Below are 19,922 nucleotides of genomic sequence, written 5' to 3' on the forward strand. Positions count from 1 at the left end.
AGACATATTTCTTCTAAAAAATATATAAGTGTTTTTGTTCCCAGTAAAACTGAACAACTTTGCATTAAAATTCTGCATGGGTACTATCCATGCAATGCATTCATTGAAAACTTTTGACCCGATACTTTCCCTTCATGTACTTAAACAGGAGGTTGAGTCATTTCCTCATTTATTTTATGTCTTTCTGACAAATGCCATAATCACAAGGTCAGATTTCTTCAGTGTCCTCTAAACAAAAAATATTATTGTCATGAACATTCATTTCAGCTTGTGGTTTTGGAAAAAAAGATTACACAAGAAGAAGAAGAAGAAGAAGAAGAAGAAGAAGAAGAAGAAGAAGAAGAAGAAGAAGAAGGGCGCAGCAGTGACGAAATGGCCTGTCATTGGTCAGGATGGCGACAGTGGAGCTTCCTATTGGCTGATTGAGTTGCCCCGCCAGTGAAGTCTGGAAACAGCGCCACAATTAAATTGCAGTCAGTTTTGCTTTTTGTGGATTGTTTGCCGTTAAGATTTGTTGAACTACAATCCGAAAAACGAGTCATCTCGAAGAAGCGGCAATCTATTCTAAGCTTTCAGTTCCCATCCTACAGATTCGAGTTCCGTTGCGTTTGTGAAACAAACGGAGAGCGCTGATGCAGTCCGAGCGGTCAGCTAACGTAGCCGATAAACGTTAGCAAGTGTTTTTGATCGAGCACTTATTTTCCGCGCATAGGTCCACTCTGTCGGTCAAAGCAGGGATGAGCTGCCCGGTGAACCTCCAGGCTATGCCGTGTGGAGTCTTCGAGAAGGTTTTAACTCCGGAGAATGTGAGAGGAAGGTGAGCTGTTGGTACACAAGTTAACAGTCAGCTGTGAATACGGTACGGTTCTGCAGGGTTGGGTGTCAGGACCTGCTAAATTTAATTTAAGCTAGTTTCCAAAATAATCTTGATAATCGAACCTGGTGGATTGTGAACTGTAACCACACTATTCCCAGTTCGAGGCACACAGGGTTCGCTTCGTGTATCTAGTGTTTCTGTTGTTTACAGTCAGCATATCAGAACAAACTCCAGGTGTTTATAGTCGTATCCATGAAAAATGTTTCCATAACTAGTGGTAAAAATAACAGAAGGTCGAAGCAATGCACGTCAAGTTCCGCGTTAAAACATTTCATTTAAGACAATAAACCAGCGGTGTGAAATTCATTTTAGTTTAGGGGCCACATTCAACCCAATTCTCCAATGTGCCAGACCAGAAAATCAGAACATACTAAACTAACCTAACCTATAAATAACCACAATTTCAAATTTTTCCCTTTGTGTTAGTGCAAAAAAATACAATTTTGAAAATGTTCACATTGATTGAACTATCTTTTTAGAAAACATTATGAACAACCTGAAAGGTCTGAAGAAAAATTATAGCAATTTCAACAATATTTTGTCTCAGCTGATCATTTACTCATCACAACTTCCAGATCAGAGTGTCTACAAAGGCACAAAACATTTAGTGTCAGGTATCTGGAACAATATATTAGATCTCAAAGTATATTAAATTTACAGTTTTACAAATTTAGAATTTGCAGGTAATGTCTCTCTGATTTTTGCACTTCAAAGTCGTCCTACAGCCGGATTGGACCCTCTAGAGGGCCACTTTTGGCCTGCGGGACATATGTTTGACATAACTGATATAACCGTTAGGAAGCATTAAAACAATAAAGGAATTACAGGGGATTTCAGCCACTTGTTTAGAAGGACAACAGATATGCCCTCTCAGTAATCAGACCAGCTGGAAGATATACTCTATTGCAGTTGATCCCTAATGTACGAGATGACAGTGGCCATGCTTGTGTGTTCTTCATAATCTATGTTTAGTAGTGTAACACAATCATTTGTTTCTGAGGTTTGCTATTAAGCAGACACTGTGTCTGTTAAGTTATGACTATCACTAGTTAACATGAATGATCAACATGTTGGTCAGCTGACAGAGATTATGATTCTTTACAGTCTTCACCTTACTATGTGAAGTACTATGAGATAACCTATGTTGTGAATTGGCACTGTATAAATAAAATGAAAGTGAACTGAATATTTATCTTATGGTAATTGATATCTACACACAGATAGATATGCTGTTGATGAAAATAATGAATTTCACCAGACAACATCCAGCCCATCATCAAAACCCACATTTACACTGATCAGACCTGGATGTCATTACCAAATAGACTCCAGTTGAAGTTTTACTTTAGTATAATCATTGTTCCTTTTTTGAAAGCACAAAACAGGGTGATTTTTAAAAAAAATTCAGATTTCAGACCACATTCGACCAGTTTGAGATCAAAAAACACTACAACAAGACTTGTCAAATGCAGACTAGATAAAGTGGAGGTTAAAGACGGTTTATTACACAATTTCCAATTTGTGACAAGTTTGTTTTACTTGTAACCAGATCTTTGAACCAGACCTACTCTGCTCTTATCTGCCTGGAGAAAACACTGAAACTGACATTTTTGTGCTTCAATGAATAAAACTTTCACAAATCTGAAAGTTCCCAGCCAGTTGTCATCTTATGACCCGTTATCTTCTGTGTTGTTGTACAGAGCCTCAGTGAACTCTCTCACTCAGCTGAGTTTCCCCAAATCCAGATCAGCTCTGTGGGACAGCAGCCCGACAGGAGAGAAGCTCCAACTCCAACTCTGCTCGCACAGGTAAAGGCACATCTGCTGACTACTAGAACTGGATTTTATACTCCGATGATAAGCGGCTGCACTATGTCTACAGTTTTTCCAAGCTTACATGGGGCACTGCAGTAACTGTGACTGGCTGCCTCTGCTTTCTCATCGTTTTTCTGGTTTTTCTTGATCTATTTATATTTATTTATATTGACATATTACATTTTTATTTTGCCATCTTTTTGTCTTCTTGTTTTAACTTTAACTTAATTTCATTGTAATTTTGCCTGGTTTTGTTTGATTTTCTTGTTGTTATTTTGTGTTTTGGATATCCTGCTTTTGCTCTGTTTGTTATAGCACTCCATGAACCCTGCTCTAAAGGTGCTCTATAAATGACATTTGCTTTGACCGTTACGCTGTCACACAGTCTAATGTCAACTGTAAACACTGTGAATGCCTCAAGTCTGGCCAAAATCATGTGGGGCGTCAGGGTAGGCCAGGAGTCCACGGTAATTATGTTTGCACTGTTGTCCAGTCAGTAATAAACTGGCCACTAGCCCCTGCTGCTAGCTCCACACTCATTAACACTGATCCTAGTAGACATTGGTGTGTCACAGCATTGTGTTCATAACAACACAGCACAGAGCAGTTACTTGCAGTGCACATAAATGAAAAAGTTGGACACAGCTTCACAACCAATGTAAGAAGTCATTCTGGAGGCCTGTACCTCCACCTAGACTCTTGATCTGAACACTCACCTTCTGCTTCTACCTTCTGAGTCCCATCTCTGACAACGAACTGTGTCTCTCTGCAGGAAACCTCGGCTGGTGCTGTTGGAGAAAGCACTTCGTCTGGCACAGCGTCATGCCCGTCACTCAAACAAGCCCCGCCTCCACTGTTTCTTCCTGGGGTCGGTGTCTGTCAGTTCAGGTCAGAGTTCATCATTTCCTCCTGAACGCTGATTGGTCCAGAGTGTTTTTATAATCCTTTATCAATGTGTCTGTTTGGCACCATGCACTCATATCGAATCCTGTTGTCTGTCGTCTGTGTGTGGTTGTGGTCCAGATGAGGAGGGGATTACAGTGACTCTGGACCGCTTTGATCCGGGTCGGGACCAGGCCGGCGCCTCAGGCCGGGTTCCCTCTGCTCTGCTGCCTGGAGATGTCCTGGTTCCCTGTTTGTTCTCCACTCAGACTGAGATGATGCCCGATGCTGTTGTCCAGTCAGAGGCTGAGCTCCATCACTGCTTTAAGGTGAGTTGGTGCGTTTCAGCTGAGTGCAGGAACAAAATCAGTGAACAACTTGCACGTCTGCTCTTTACTTTTTAACTGAAGCATCAGATTTTACTAGCAGCTGTTTTCATATTTTCACAATTTTTGAGATATTATTCTAGATATTTTATTAACTGTACTACAGAGTTCAGACATGAAACAAAACAAACATCAGTCATTTCGCAAACTCTGAATTTGATGTCATTTACATATTGCAATGCTTGCTCAAATCATGCCTATTCAGACTGGTGACTGCTTGGCTTCCAGTTGGTTTGCTTTCTTAGTATCATCAATCAGATACTTATCTTCTATTGTACACTCCATATTTGGTTGCAGGGCTTAAAGTTTTCCGGCGCATGGAAGTGTACCATTTAAAAAATTTCATCCATCTCCGTCCCGAAGGCTCCAAGCATGTGCGTCATTGTGCATTCAGTTGCTCCGTTTTAATCAATCAAACTCCAAATCCTACATTAAAAAATATATACCTTCTGTCTAGGCATGCGACTTTGTGATAGAACTTTTATCCAATTACAGTTTTCTAACTGCTAGTGCGCATCGACTGCTGGGCGCACGATATGCTGCGCCCTCTTGGTTCGGCATCGTCAGTGCTGCTGAGCCACTGATAAGAAATAACAGTATCCCACAAACAAAATCCAAACTTGCAATATTTGTTGGTGTTTTTTGTAATTATATTTAAAGCTAATTACTGGAAACACATTGATATATATATTGCAAATTATTTTATTTCTGCTTGGACTGTATACCCATTCCACGTGTCCCAGCCCTGTGACTGCCTGGTGTCTCCAGAGCGCACGGAGCTCCAATCTGTGAGTGGTGCGGTGAAGAATCGAGCAGCTGATCACTGGTCAATAGCGTTGGAGCTTGTGTTTAGCCCAAAGACGCAGATACTAAAGTTTGCTCAGACTTTGTGTGACAGAGGAGAGAGGATGTGTCTCTGCTGATTAACAAAGAGAGCAGCCGCTGCCGCGATCCCTGAGCCGCGGTGTGTTGACTCGCCCCATTGGCCTAAGTGCGTCAGTGGCGATGCGTGTGCACGCCCCACAGTCCCCATGGTTTCGCCACAAAATAAAAACAAACGGGCTTAGGTATTGAATTTAAAAAAAGTAACAAAAACAGAAGTTGTTGATTTTGTTTGATTTCTTAATCTTTAAAAATTTTCTATGTTTTACAACGACAAAAGGAAAAAACGAAACAGCTATTTAGTTTGCTGGATTTTATTTTGAAAGGAAAAAAATCAAAGATCAAGCCATACGGATTTGTCCCATTATTCTACTCAGAACATCTGTTTAGTTAAATATGCACAAACTGAATGTAGCTTAGGTGATATGAACCTTTTTTATTTGAGGACATATAGGATGTTTGTAATAATGAGTTAAATAGCTCTCAGCAGATTTTCTGACCTTATGCATCTGAATGATGTCTAGCCACAAACAAAAAATCTCCAATCTAAAGCAAATATTATTAGTAAGAAAAGAACGAACGTATGGGTTGTGTGAAATGAATAATGGATAGTTAAATAAGAATGTTCTTAGCCTGCTTTTCACTGTTCTTTCTTCCCAAAATATAGATAAAAATAGAAACAACATTTAAATTGAAAGCCGACTGAACAAATTATACAGTGAATACATTTTTTCCCTTACCAAAAACAAACAAAATGTGTGTCAGTTCAAATTGAAAATCAAATGATTGAAACTAATCACACAGATTATTGAGGTTTATCAAATGAGCAGTTACTAACATGCGTATGTGTGGTTATGTGCTACAGAGGGCTTCTTAATCAGAGCTTTGTGAGAAATGGGCTGACTCCAGAGGAAAAGGCCAGAGTAGAAGTTCTTCAGCATGTGCAGTCCATTGCCACCAGGACCCAGATAAACCAGATCAGGAAGGCCCGGATTTCTTTGCTAATTACAGAGTTTGAGAGAGTCAGCATCATGATCAACTTATTCAGAGGTATCTTATATTGTGAGGCAATAACTAAAATTGCATTTAAGAATTAATACTAGTACTTTTATTACCTGCTTAAATACAAAGTTGGTATAGCAAGTGACATGACAGTTTATTCTCTTGTAGTGTTCCAAAGAATATTAAACAAGTTAATTCTGTTGTCTGTGTTTTGCAGTTTATTTCAACAAACAACATTTTGAACATGTTAAAAACAAAATGTTCAGAAAATTCACAAACAAAGCAAAAAAGAAATGACTTTGTCAAACAGTATTCTCCAAGCACTTAATATTCTCTTGAGACTGACACTTGAGATAATGTAAGTAAAAATTGTGCCTTATGAAGGAAAGCAGCATAGTTTTGTAGCAGTTTTGTTGTGATTGGTGTTGTTTTAAGTTCTTACTGAAGAGATAAAAATTATTAAAAGTTATTAATCATACATGTACTTGATTTTCATGATTTTTTTCCCCTTTATACTAAAATAAATCTTTGCAATTATAGTGATGTGGTATTGAAACATCAACACAAAAAAAATCAGACTTGGGGCACTTTCTAAAATGCCTTGAGTTTTGGCCAAGTAAGGTTTTACATTTGAGCAACAATAAAATAGTGGGATCATAATGGGCATTATTTCCACCAGATGACCTCTTATTTGCTCTGAATTAATAGAATCTCATATATATTGTGTTTTAGTGAGTTTTAAAACACATTTAAATACGTTTATTGACACTATAAATTGGATCTTAGAAGTTCAGGCTCAGGATTTTTTCTCACTTTAAGCCCTGCCTGGTTGTGTTGAGTTATCAAAAACCCCTACATTAAAACTCAAATCAGCTGGAGTGTTGGGTATGGCCATGGTTAGTTATCTCTTTGTCTACATGGCTCTGAGTGTACAGTCTGTCTCTCTGCTATCTCTTCATGCTCGTGCTACAGTCCTGCTGTGATCAGCTGATGCACATGAAAAAGCTGCAGTTGGAAATCATTCTTTTTATTGATTGTCCCGCAGTAGTAATGAGATTACTTCCTGCCTCGTAATGTCCAGCCTTCTCTGTTGTTCTGGCAACATCTCATGTACACTCACTGGCCACTTTGTTAGGGACACACGTTCAACTGCTCGCTATGCGGGTAATCAGCCAATCATATGACAGCAACTCAATGCATTTCTGCATGTATACGTGGTCAAGACAACCTGCTGAAGTTCAAAACTGAGTATTAGGATGAAGACAGGTGATTAAAGTGATTTTGGTTGTTGGTGCCAGACGGGCTGGTCTAAGTATTTCAGAGACTGCTGATCTACTGGGATTTTCATGCACAACCATCTCCAGGGTTTACAGAGAATGGTCCCAAAAAGCAGTTCTCTGGATAAAAACGCCTTGTTGATGCCGGAGGTCAGAGGAGAATGGGCAGACCGGTTGGAGGTGACAGAAAGACAACAGCAACTCAAATAACCACTATTTACAACCAAAGTATGAAGAAGACCATCTTTGAATGTACCACACATTGAACCTTGAAGAAGATGAGCTCCAGCAGCAGAAGACCACACCGGCTGGCACTCCTGTCAGCGAAGAGCAGGACATGGAGGCTACTATTCACATCGGCTCACCAAAATTAGACAATAGAAGACTGGAAAAACTCTGCCTGGTCTGATGAGTCTCCATTTTAGCTGCAACATTCAGATGGTCAGAAGTTGCCTTAAACAACATGAAAGCATAGCTCCATCCTGCCTTGTATCAACGGTTCAGGCTGCTGATGGTGCTGTAAGGGTGTGGGGGATATTTTGGGCCCTTACTACCAATTGAGCATCATTTAGACACCACAGCCTTCCTGAGTGTTGTTGCTAACCATGTCCATCCCTTTATCACCACAGTGTACCATCTTCTGATGATTACTTGCAGCAGGATAATGCTCCATGTCACAAAGCTCAGATCATCTCATCCTGGTTTCTTCAACATGACAGTGAGTTCACTGTGCTCCAATGACCTCCACAGTCACCAGATCTCAGTCCAATAGAGAACCTTTAGGGATGTGATGGAATGGGAGATTAGCATCATGGATGTGCAGCTGACAAAGCTGCAGAAACTGTGTGATGCTATCATGTCAATTTGGACCAAAATCTCTGAGGAATGTTTCCAACACCTTGTTGAATCTATTCTACAAACAATACATCAATCTGGTACTAGCAAGGTGTACCTAATGAAGTGACCAGTGAATGTGTGACCCAGAAGGAGTTTTTTTTCTGTCCTTCTTCCAAGTATGGTTGTCTTATTGTCACTGAGGACACAGTTCTGATGTTCTTTATTCTGATGTGAACTTTGTTTTTAAGAAGAATGCTAGGTGGGGAACTGAAGTCAACCCTGCAGGATTATGTTCTGTGTCATAAAACGTGCTCCAGACCCATTACAGCTGATATTATTAACGTCTAATCTTTCACCAGTATGATCCCATCATAATGACACTACATCATCATAATGAGGATTAAACTTGTGTAAGGGCATTTGGACATGTGCCCCATTTCATCTTAACTTACGCAATGATCTTGTATATCTTCTAACCTCTAACGGATCTGCCCGATGGATCAGTAATCAGGGGGGCAAATGACTGATCGTTTGTGTAAACATAAACATTTTATTGTCAGAATTTACAATGATACAAACTCCAACTTTTCTTACTTGGAATACCTGTGTAAGATTTCATTATTTTCAATTTTTGTCAACGCAGTCCGACAGCTGCAAATTTAATGGCAGAATTGTTTTACTGGGTTGCATTAGATCACAAAAGTGACTTAAGTACTTAAAGGCATTATGGATGATGTTTTTTTTTTTTGGTTTAATTTGTCTGATTCACATAAAATGAATATACTGACCTTTAGTGAACTTGTATGTATGGTTTCTAAAAAAATTAAAAATTAAAAAAATAACTGTGGACATGGCAGGACCTGAAAAATATCAGCCAATCAATGCGCTCGGACCGATGCGTTTGGTTTGCTCCCTTTCTTGTCAATCAAAAATCTTCCGGCTCAGGCGTAGTTACGTAGATTACGTACGCCTTGGACTTACGTGTTTTGTGTATGTGTTGCTTTGGTATAGCTTCGTAGTTAGCTGGAGACTTGTTTTGCTCATCTTTTTTGACATAATGGCAGATAAAGATCCAGGGGGACCCAGCCGTAAAAGACAACTTCACGAGTGCTACGCAAGTTTCTGGAGGGGGGCGTTTCTTCGTAAATGTTAAGAGGGGGGTGGTTAGAGGGGGGTGAGGGAGATGTTGTATGCGCGCATGCGCATGCTACGTTCAAAGTCGTAGGAAATTAAATCTCCTCTAATGCCTTTAATAAGTACAGCTTTGATTAAATATAGGAATACAGTACATTTCTACATTGTAGCTCAAAAAATAAAGTTCATGAGGCTTCTGGCTGCTTTTCTTATACACAGAAATAGGAACACAGATTAGAAAAAAATGTCAAATCATTAAAATCAGTAGTTCAAAAGTTGTTGTATAATCATCAGCCAGGCAGACAGTTGACTGACTTGTGGTTCATATAAACCAAATAATATCTATAAGACAGAATGCTTATACTCTAGTTGGGGTGTTTTCAGATTATTTAAGGAGAACTAAGTTACTTCTAGTCTGCCTGAAAACATTATTTTCTGATTCTGCCTTCTGTACAGAATTTTGAACAAATAAGCAGACTTTATTTGTAGACTGCTTTCTTAGCAAGAGATCTGAATTCATTACAGAAGAAACTAGAAAAGCCCTCAGAGAGCACAGTGCTCTGCCAAGGCTGTTCATCCCCCCATATTGCATTGTCAGAAATGCAGCTTTTTTATTTTTATTTTTTAGAAATCCAGCATTTTCTTGTTTCTTAGTTGCTGATGGTCAGAAATCACGGCAACATAAAATGTGTCCATTTAATATAGATGTACCCACAAACAAAATGAGCTTGCACTGAGCACAGGCGTGTGACATACATGTGTACATTATATACAGATACAAAATCACATGACTTAAATATTTAGCAGGGGACGGGAATTGATGGGATTCAGAAACACTCCCACAATTTAATCAGTTGTCCCTTGTATGATTTCTGACGGATAAATCCCAATAATCTCGCAGTGGTGGATCATCTGCAGGCAGCTGACCGTGTTCACTTGTCATAGTTACAGTGATGCCGTACCGCTTCTCCCAGTGATACAGAAATCAGTGGATCCAGACTAAAAGCCACATCACTGCCAAAATGTAGTCACTTGGTCCCTGTGTCATTTCTGACCTTCCCTGAAAATTTCATACAAATCCATTGGTCCATTTTTGAGTAATGTTGCTAACAGACAGACAAGCGTACACTGAGTAGTAAAGGGTAAATACAAAAAAACGTTTTAAAAAAAAATGAGAGCAGGAAAGAGCAGAATGAAACGATGAAGCCAAAAACATGAAATAAATATAAGATTTTCTTAGTCAAAAAAAGTTGTTTTTTTCTATGAAAGGGTAGGAAAAGAAGTGCTTTTAATGTTAAAATAGTTAATACAGAGAACCCATGTTAATGCTTTCTACTGTGTTCCAGGTGCTGCAGCACTTTGTGAGCAGCAGACAGACTCTGGATCTGTGTCATCTGTTGAAGGTCAGAGGCTGTGTGGTCTGCTCTCAGCAGTCTGACGCTGCAGTGTTCAGCCTCAGCTGGTCAGTTGTCTGTCCGTCCGTCGGTGTGGACGTGGAGCCAGTCAGAGTGATTCCTATCATCCCCACTGCCCTGCTGAGGAGTCTGACCAGCATCAGCCAGCCGCGAGCCGTGAGCCGTCAGAGAGGGTAAGAACACTGACAGACATTGCACTGCTTCTAATGGAGTCCCATCACAGTTTCCATCATTTGTTTGTGTTGTTTCCAGGTTTCTGACCATGGATCAGACCAGGAAACTCCTGCTGCTGCTTGAGTCTGATCCTAAAGCCTTCAGCCTGCCACTGGTCGGAATGTGAGTTTTCCTGTTCTGTCTTTGTTCAGTCAGTTCAGTACATTTTCTGTGCTTTTTTTGAGAAGCACCTTATTTGCCGAAATTCATGTTGTAATGGTTTAAGCTCTAAAACCCTGAATTCTGTTCATATAAAGCACTCTGAGGTATTTGCTGTCAAATATATAATTAATATATTTCTATTTGAACAAGTGCAAAAGAAGGATTTACTGAATCAAATATTAAAGCAAGCAATGCAGTGGCAGCCTTAAAAATGTATTGCAGCCTTTTTAACATCTTTTTACAGTTTTGTCTTGTTTTAAAAAAAAAAAAATTCTGTAATTGTCACTTGGTAAATACAGTCAGTGTGTACTCCACATGGCAGCTGGTCGACCGATTCATACAGTGAGAGCAGAGAGCTCACAGATCCTGGCTGTAGGAAGGCTCATTAATACTCAAACTAACCGAGAAGAGTGAGTTACCACATCATACCTGTTTAAAGAAACTGGTACAATGACTTCAGGCTTTCAAGGCTAACCCTGCTATAGCTGATCATCAACAACACATGCACAGACGAAATGTTCTGGGTGGTGCTCACACTGTGCATTTTTGTTCTGGGAGTGACAGAAATTGCGTGGTTCTCAGGCCATACTAAACCTAGATAATTTCCTACCAAACCAAAACTCTTCAGTCACAAAGTACTTTGTGAAAATTCTGTAACTGAAGAATACATGGGTCAATATACTGTAGAATTGAGGGACTTTTGAAGTCCATGGGATATATCTTGCATAGTTTTTGATTAAAAGTAAAAAGAAAAAAGTTTTTATGTTCATTATGATCATGTCTTTACAAATTACAAACTAAATTTCCAATAGTCAGACAGTCACTAGTGTTACTTTCATAAGGAGAAAAGCTCTACATTGATAGCTTTCCAGGATTAATCCATTATGTTTGGCGCAGGAGGAATAGGCGACATGTAAACCTGCCAACCTGTACGCATTTTGCGTAGCAGGTACGCAATTTGACATCAAAATACGCTGGTACGCTCCGCCTCATTAAACTACTCAAAAAGCTGCAGAGATCTGTGAGTGCTGTTAGAAATGTGGACGTGCAATACTCATGCCTGACAACATGATGCAGCAGTTTAGTGGTGCAATTTCAACCAATCATCATAGAGTAGCGGAGAATAACGAGTCTGCCGAACCCTTGTTGGCCCGCTCTCTCCTTTCCTCTGCCTCCCTCCGCCTCTCTCCCCGTTCTCTGTGTCCCCACCCGCAGCAGCTGGCAGTTAAAACGGTAAAATGGTGTGTGTGTGTGTGTGTGTGTGTGTGTGTGTGTGTGTCTTTTGGCAAATATGTACTATTAATAACGTTACTATCACGTTGAAAATACGATGTCTTATCAGGGAAATAAGCACCGAGAGTTTTTTTTCCTATCGACATGAGCGCGAGCTGTGTGTGTTTGCACGTGCGTGTGTGAGATTAAGTGGTACGCAAAATATTTCGCCTAGGTTGGCAGGTCTGACACCCCCACGTAGTCACAACTTTGAACAGACCCAACCTAATGAAAACCGAGGTCTAACCTTCTTAACATTTTCTACACGTTTACTTGGAGTTGACACAATGCCTAATGCCGATTGCATTTTAGTAAAATAGCTTTTTTCACCATTTATCTGCTTTGCTATTTTATTTTGCGTAGTGAATTCATTTTTTTTTCTTTTGTCAACTCATATTTGAATAGTACCATCCTTTACATTCATGCCAATATGGCATCTATTATGATATCATCAGAGTTTAACAAAGTGAACATTTTTTGCCAAAGAAGGAACTCTAAAATCTGAAAAAAGTCTTCTTTTGTTTTAAGTTTTGATTTTCTCCTAATCTGGCTGTGGTATTTCTTTGTATTTTGTATTTCCTGTCATCTGACAGCTGGCTGAGTGGAGTCACACACATCTACAACCCTGAGGTGTGGGCCTGGTGTCTGAGGTTCATGTTCAGCCTCTCCCTCCAGGACAGGTGAGGACAGGAAATATATGCGACTCATAGTGAGGCCGTATAACATTGTACTAGTGTCCTTATACTTACAACTCTCTAATATCATGTTGATATGTTTTTTGTTGTTCATAGAAAGCCTTGCAGCCTTCAGCGAGCACATATGTGACTTGGTGTGTTTCTGCTGTTTCAGAGTTCTGTCAGAAAGCAGCTCTTTCCTGCTCGTTTTGTTCAGTTCGACTCACAGAGCTCCTCAGTTCTACCAGTGTCGAGCTTCCAGACCAGGACCACAGCTGGACTGCCAGCTGCTGACTGCCTCTCAGTCATACTCTTACTACCAGGTAACAGCACCTACTGTGTTGATGAGTGGAGCTGATTGAACTGTTGCTCATCGATTCATGATGGCCTGTGAATGGACAGCAGGTGGCGTTGGTGGACGGTCAGAGTCTTCAGTGTGAACTGAGTTCAGAGGTCAACAGCAGACAGATGGAGGCCTTCAGAGAGGCTCAGAGCACTTTCACCAGGTAGAAAATGTCCCTTTTTTGAAGCACCAATCAATGAAGACTGGCAAAAGGAAAACAAATGTACTGATGGACATGTTAATCTGAATATCTTCTGTTCCTAGCATCTCCACTCCCATCGCTGGTCGTTCCATTAGTGACCAAGACTCTGGAGTTGAGGATGAAGACCTTTCTCCACGACCGTCCCCAAGTCCTCACCCCCCAGCTCAGCAGGTCAGTTGTAGTTGAGGACAGGTTGAGGGGAAAAATATTGTCTGCTAACAAGGCAAATGGAAGTTCCTGAGCTGGGACCCAATCTGGGCCTGGTGCTGCCTGCTGGACAAAAACACACATAGTTGTGACTTTATTCCCTTAGGCCTGATGTAATAGCCATTTCTGGGTCCAAATGCTTTTTTCAGATGCCAAAAGAAGATGAACAGTGAGGTACCTAAATTCTTCCAGTTCCTACAGAGTGATTTTTTGCAGCTCTTCTTGCATGTGCCTTAAACAAGATTATTGTTAGAACTTTGTAAGTTGATTAATATGAAGAATTTCTAATGAGGCTGCACAAAAGCTCAGTGGTTAGCAGTGTCATCTTGCAGCTAGCGGTTCATGTCCCGACCTTCCTGGGATCTTTCTGCATGAAGTTTGCATGTTCTCCCTGTGCAGGCGTGGGTTTTTGCCAGGTTCTCCGGCTTCCTCCCACAGTCCAAAATCATGCTGAGATTAATTGTTAACTCTGACTTGTCCAGAGAGAGACTTCAGCCCCCCGCGACCCTAATAAGGATTAGGCAGTCTATAGATAATGGATGGATAGATGGAGCCAGCAAGGATTTGGAGAATTAGTGAAGTGACTAGTTGGCATGTGTTGATCTGTTAGTTCCGATAGTTACAGAAGCGGTTTGTATTTTTTAAACCAGTGGCAGTCATTATTGCCCGAGCTAACTGAAGGACGCAATGTCGGTGTTCACTCAACATAGTGACAGTGGAATTGTCGTGGTAAAACATTTGCACGCAGTCGGAGAAGAGCTGTGAATGAATGGATTATCCACCAAAAAAAAAAAAAAACTAGCAAAGCTGAGTGCTGATCCAAACCCTCGGCAAAACTTTCAGTTTCTTTTTCAATTTGTTAGGTTAGCCTGGAGCTTCTTGTTGTTTCCTGTCGTGTGAACCAACTGTAACACGCAGACAGCGGAATGGAGAATGCTAAACTAAAATGATCGGTCAACTACCTCCAGTCAGACAGACCAGTGGTGAACTGATGTTGATGTTTCTGTGGGGTGTGGATTATGTGCTATAAGTTCTTCTTTAGTTTAATCTTCGCTCAACTCTTGATTAGACTGTGAATCATGTTTTCTGAACCATTACGATATTGATGTCAGGGACACTGAGTCCTCAACCTGTAGTGTAAAAGGTGACTTTTTAAAAACTTAGCTTGAATGTGTGCTATAAAGTAGTACTGTGAATAAAAGACTGCAGAACAGTTTCATACTCACAGTTTGGACTCAGATCTTTTACACAGTACAGCCACACGTTGAAATGACGCAGAAGAGGCAATATCACTAGAAGCTTGATATAAAATAAGAAGTTCAGGTCAATCTCATAATTAGAATATGCTGGAAAAAGTTACATTTTTTTCATCAGACATTGCTCAAAGGAAAAATTAGATCTTCTAGACTCATTACACATAAACTGAAATATTTCAGTCCTTTGTTTTAATTTTGATGACAGATGCAGTTCATGAAACTTCTTCAAAATCGATCAAAATATTAGAATATTTCACAAGATCAAAAGGATTTAGAATGCAGAAATTCCCAAAATATGAAAAGTGTTCAGGTATGATCTGTCAACATTTCGTCTGGTTTCCTGTTGCTTAATTTACTGCAGCACTGTGATGTAAAATGGAGGGCATCAGTCTGGGGCACTGCTGGCCTTAATATCTGCCTTCAGATCTTTATCTTTGGGTCTGGTACGTCCCATTCTCCTCCTGACAACACACCACAGATTCTCTGTGGGGTTCAGATCTGGTGAATTGGCTGGCCAAACTAGCACTGCATTTCTGAGTGGTTTTTGGCCGTGTGAGGAGATGCCAGGTCCTGCTGGAAGACAAAATCTGCATCTCTGAAAAGCTCTTCAGCAGACACAAGCATGTAGAGCTCCAAAATCTGCTGTTTGATGGCTGTGTTCATTTTAGACTTGATTATACAAAGTGGACCAACACCAGCAGATGACATGGGATCCCAAATCATCACTGTTAGTGGAAACTTCAATCTGATTTCAAGCAACTTTGAACTCTGGGACCTTGATTTCCAAAAGAAATGCAACATTTACTTTCTTCTGAAAAGAGGGCTTTTGACCACTTAGCAACAGTCCAGTTCTTTCTCTGCTGAACCCAGGTAAGATACATTGGGTGTTCAGGAGTGGCTTGACAATATCAAGCCCGTTTCCTGGACACGTCTGTGCTTGGTGGATCTGAATGTTCTGGCTCCAGCCTCAGTCCACTGCTTGTGAATCTCTCCCAAATTCTTGAATCTACTTTTCTTGACCATCTTCTCAAGTGTGCACTGCAGTTATCTCCTCTTAGAACTCTGTGAATTGTCTAAGGGTTCTTGATTGACATCTCTGTGGCCCCCTGGGAAATGTTCTAATATTTTCAGATTGATTTTGGGGGTGGGGGTGGAGGCTACAAGCTGTTATCATCAAAGTTAAAATGAATAAAGGCTTGAAATATTTCAATGTATGTGTAACGAGTCTAGAATACACAGTTTTCAATTTGAGCAATATCTGATCACAAATATTGAACTTTTTATACCATCCATCCATTCTCTATACACCGCTTTATCCTCACTAGGGTCGCGGGGGGGCTGGAGTCTATCCCAGCTGACTCGGGCGAAGGCAGGGGGCACACTGGACAGGTCACCAGTCTGTCACAGGGCTACATATACAGACAAACAATCACACTCACATTCACACCTACGGGCAATTTAATAATCAGTTAACCTCAGCATATTTTTGGACTGTGGGAGGAAGCCGGAGTACCCAGAGAAAACCCACGCATGCACAGGGAGAACATGCAAACTCCATGCAGAAAGATCCCAGGCCCACCCCGGGAATCAAACCAGGGATCTTCTTGCTGCAACCACTACACCACTGTGCAGACCCATTTCATGTGCATATTTATGGTAAACATGGTAATTAAACGTGATATGAACGTATCACCGACACTGAAAAATAGTTTCCATGTTTCCTCCATGATATAAACAGATTTTCTGTATACCTCTGCAATTTTGGGCTAATACAGCGTGCTCATCAGCGACCTTCTCAGTCAAGCCCATCGACGACATGTGAAACTGAGAATCTTGCAGCTCTTCTGTCTTTCTAAATGTTGTTGGACTAAATGGTCAAGTTTGAGGCATTTTGCAGATTTGGATTGCTCAAAAAAATGCATTTAACCGCTGCTGCTTTCTCTCTGATTGTTTGTCTGGGAAAATACTTTTTGGGCTAGAGTGTGTCTTGTGATTAATACACATTGTCACACACAGACTTGCTAATGTGATGAACTTTTTGTCTGTTGACCTTTTTTTTCGTTTTTCAACTTTACGCAAGTCAAGCCGTCCTGTCAGCTGCAGTGTTGTCTCTTTGTTCCACACATTGCAGCACCATCTTGTGGTCAGATCAAAATGTTCACTTCATTCTGGCTGTTTAACTTTTGTACTGCGCATTTCAATGGCAGGCAGCTGAGATCTACCAAGGTTGTTCAGTGCTTCAAAGACTGGAAATTGTGTAGCTGTGTTCCAACAGATGAGTGAAGGCCTCATTTGTGACAGTCCTCTTGCATGAATAGGGCTCTAAATTCCCTTTCTAGATGTTCCTCTGATGAAAGAAGGTGTGAGTGCACATGTCGCCTGTCATGTCGATGGCTGTTTGTCGTTTCAGACTCGCAGAGTTCAGCCGTCTGTTCCTGAACTCTCTTTGCTGATTGACGGCAGCTTCACCTCTAGTCACAACGCTGGACAGGACTCTGGCTACGTCCGCAGGTCTTCTTCAGCTTCCAGGACGTCTGCTTCTCCAAGTGAACCCACCACCGCCTCCTCTTCAGCACCGAGACCCACTCATCATCCTCCTGCCCCCCTCCATCCTCCTCCTCACCTCCACAGCACCCCCAACTCCAACCTGCAGCAGCCCTGCACCTGCTGCTCCAACCACACCTATGACTGCACCACCATCTCCTCCTCCCCAGGGCTCCTCCCTGCTGCTGCTCCACCTGCCTCGCATCAGAGCACTACTTCACCCAGCAGCCATCCAGCTACTCCTTCTGCTCCTCCTGGCTCTGCCCACCAACCCGTCGTTCCACCCGTTAGTCTCCATACTCCTCCTCCTGCCCTTCATCATACTTCCCCTCCATCCTCCTCCACCCACCGCCATACTCCTCCTCCCCCCAGCCCCTCTCCTTTCTGTCCCTGCAGCCACCCTCCTCCTCCCCTGTGGTGTGCTGACTCCCTCACTCCTCACCCCTCATGTCTAGCAGGAGCAAACCCTGTGTCTCCTCCCTGGCTTCCCCGTCCCTCCTATGTGAATCAGTGCAGTGATCAAATGGGAGGAGTAGGAATGTCAGACACTTACCAGCTGCTACTCCACCAGGACCACCAGCTACGCCTCCTTCAGGCTCAGGTAACACTCTTTAACCATTGGTACAAGTAGTAAAGGAACAGTTCACATAAAAATAGGTGTCTTTTTATGATCTTGTCCTCACATCAGTGGAAACAACATGTCTGAGAACGTTAAGAGGACGTTGTGCATTGTCTGATTTATTGCAGCTGTGGTCGTATTTTGTTTTTACTGTACGTCTTTTGGAATAAGGCTGCAGCTTACAATCATTTTTGTTATGGATTAAGCTCCAAATTATATCCTTAATTAATCATTTAATCAATTGCTCTAAACCAGTCGTGTCGAACTCATTTTAGTCCCATTTGATCTCAGGAGGGCCGGACCAGTAAAATCACAGTATATTAACCTATAAATAACCACAACTCCAAATGTTTCCTTTGTTTTAGTGCAAAAAAGTACATTCTGCAAATGTTCACATTTAAGGAGTTGTCTTATTAAAAAAACATCACGAACAACCTGGAAATAAGAGATAAAAAAATTACAAAGCCACAAAAAATGGACAAACGCATAAACAAGACACAAAATGTCAAAAATGACACAACAACGAATGAAGCAAAACATAGGAAGACAAAAATACATCAGCCAGACAAAAAGGGAACACAAAATGACAAAACATGAAAGAAACAACAAAAGTCAGACAAAAAAACAAAAATAGGACAAAAATGATACGCAAACTAACAAAAACAAGACTCAAAATGCCAAAAGCGAGAAACCAAATGACAAAAAATGAGATAAACGACACGAAGCAAAACAAGAGACAAAAAATTAGACAACAAAGTTACAAAGCAACAAAAAATGAGAAAACACAAGCGAGACGAAAAAGACACAAAAACATGAGACAAACGACAAGTCAGACAAAAACAATATAAACGACAAAATATTACAAAGACACAAAACAAAAGATCAATCTAGTACTTTCCATTCATCCATTCTCTATACACCGCTTTATCCTCACTAGGGTCGCGGGGGGGAGCCTATCCCAGCTGACTCGGGCGAAGGCAGGGGACACCCTGGACAGGTCACCAGTCTGTTGCAGGGCTAGTATTTTCCTTTATGATCAAAACCCACATCAGAATGTTCTAAAGAAATATCTAAGATTATATTTGAAAATATCTTGTTTTGTCCGTCCTGAACATGCCTGCTGGGCCACTAATCTCATTTCATAGTCCAGCGCTCTGGAAGCACACAGACCAACTGCATGTGAGTTTAACCATGAATATGATTCAGACTAAACTTCTTCTTCTTTTCCTTTCGGCTTTTCCCTTCAGGGGTCGCCACAGCGAATCAATTGCCTCCATCTAACCCTGTCTTCTGCATCCTCTTCTCTCACACCAACTACCTTCATGTCCTCTTTAACCACATCCATAAACCTCCTCTTTGGTCTTCCTCTAGGCCTCCTGCCTGGCAGTGGGAAACTCAGCATCCTTCTACCAATATATTCACTCTCTCTCCTCTGGACATGTCCGAACCATCTCAGTCTGGCCTCTCTGACTTTATCTCCAAAGCCTCTAACATGTGCTGTCCCTCTGATGTACTCATTCCTGATCCTATCCATCCTGGTCACTCCCAAAGAGAACCTCAGCATCTTCAGTTCTGCTACCTCCAGCTCTGCCTCCTGTCTTTTCCTCAGGGACACTGTCTCCAGACCAAACAACATGGCTGGTCTCACCACAGTTTTGTAAACCTTTCCTTTCATTTTAGCTGAAACTCTTCTATCACACATCACACCTGACACTTTTCTCCAGCCGTTCCAGCCTGCCTGTACACGCTTCTTCACCTCTTTTCCACACTCTCCATTGCTCTGTACTGTTGACCCTAAGTACTTAAAATCATCCACCTTCTTGATCTCTTCTCCCTGTAACCTCACTCTTCCACTTGGGTCCCTCTCGTTCACACACAGATACTCCGTCTTGCTGCGGCTAACCTTCATTCCTCTCCTTTCCAG

The 19,922-nt window shown here is 41.3% G+C and overlaps 1 protein-coding gene across 2 annotated transcripts in view; it reads left to right on the forward strand.

Moving 5' to 3' along the window:
- Window positions 1–436: 436 nt before the first annotated feature.
- The window catches only part of stil (STIL centriolar assembly protein), a 30,523-nt gene continuing 11,037 nt past the window's right edge, over window positions 437–19,922 (forward strand). Inside the window, exons 1-11 of one of the 2 annotated variants that reach the window (XM_022218073.2) lie at window positions 437–817; window positions 2,578–2,685; window positions 3,464–3,579; window positions 3,715–3,902; window positions 10,438–10,679; window positions 10,759–10,842; window positions 12,747–12,833; window positions 13,003–13,150; window positions 13,230–13,333; window positions 13,435–13,543; window positions 17,246–17,980. In XM_022218073.2, the coding sequence (XP_022073765.2) occupies window positions 738–817; window positions 2,578–2,685; window positions 3,464–3,579; window positions 3,715–3,902; window positions 10,438–10,679; window positions 10,759–10,842; window positions 12,747–12,833; window positions 13,003–13,150; window positions 13,230–13,333; window positions 13,435–13,543; window positions 17,246–17,980 (2,001 nt within the window). In that variant the 5' untranslated portion in view covers window positions 437–737. The remainder of the gene's footprint in view (window positions 818–2,577; window positions 2,686–3,463; window positions 3,580–3,714; window positions 3,903–10,437; window positions 10,680–10,758; window positions 10,843–12,746; window positions 12,834–13,002; window positions 13,151–13,229; window positions 13,334–13,434; window positions 13,544–17,245; window positions 17,981–19,922) is intronic. The other variant, XM_051960518.1, reaches the window with a different exon arrangement.

This window comes from Acanthochromis polyacanthus, chromosome 15, assembly GCF_021347895.1.
Source record: "Acanthochromis polyacanthus isolate Apoly-LR-REF ecotype Palm Island chromosome 15, KAUST_Apoly_ChrSc, whole genome shotgun sequence".
Lineage (NCBI taxonomy): Eukaryota > Metazoa > Chordata > Actinopteri > Pomacentridae > Acanthochromis > Acanthochromis polyacanthus.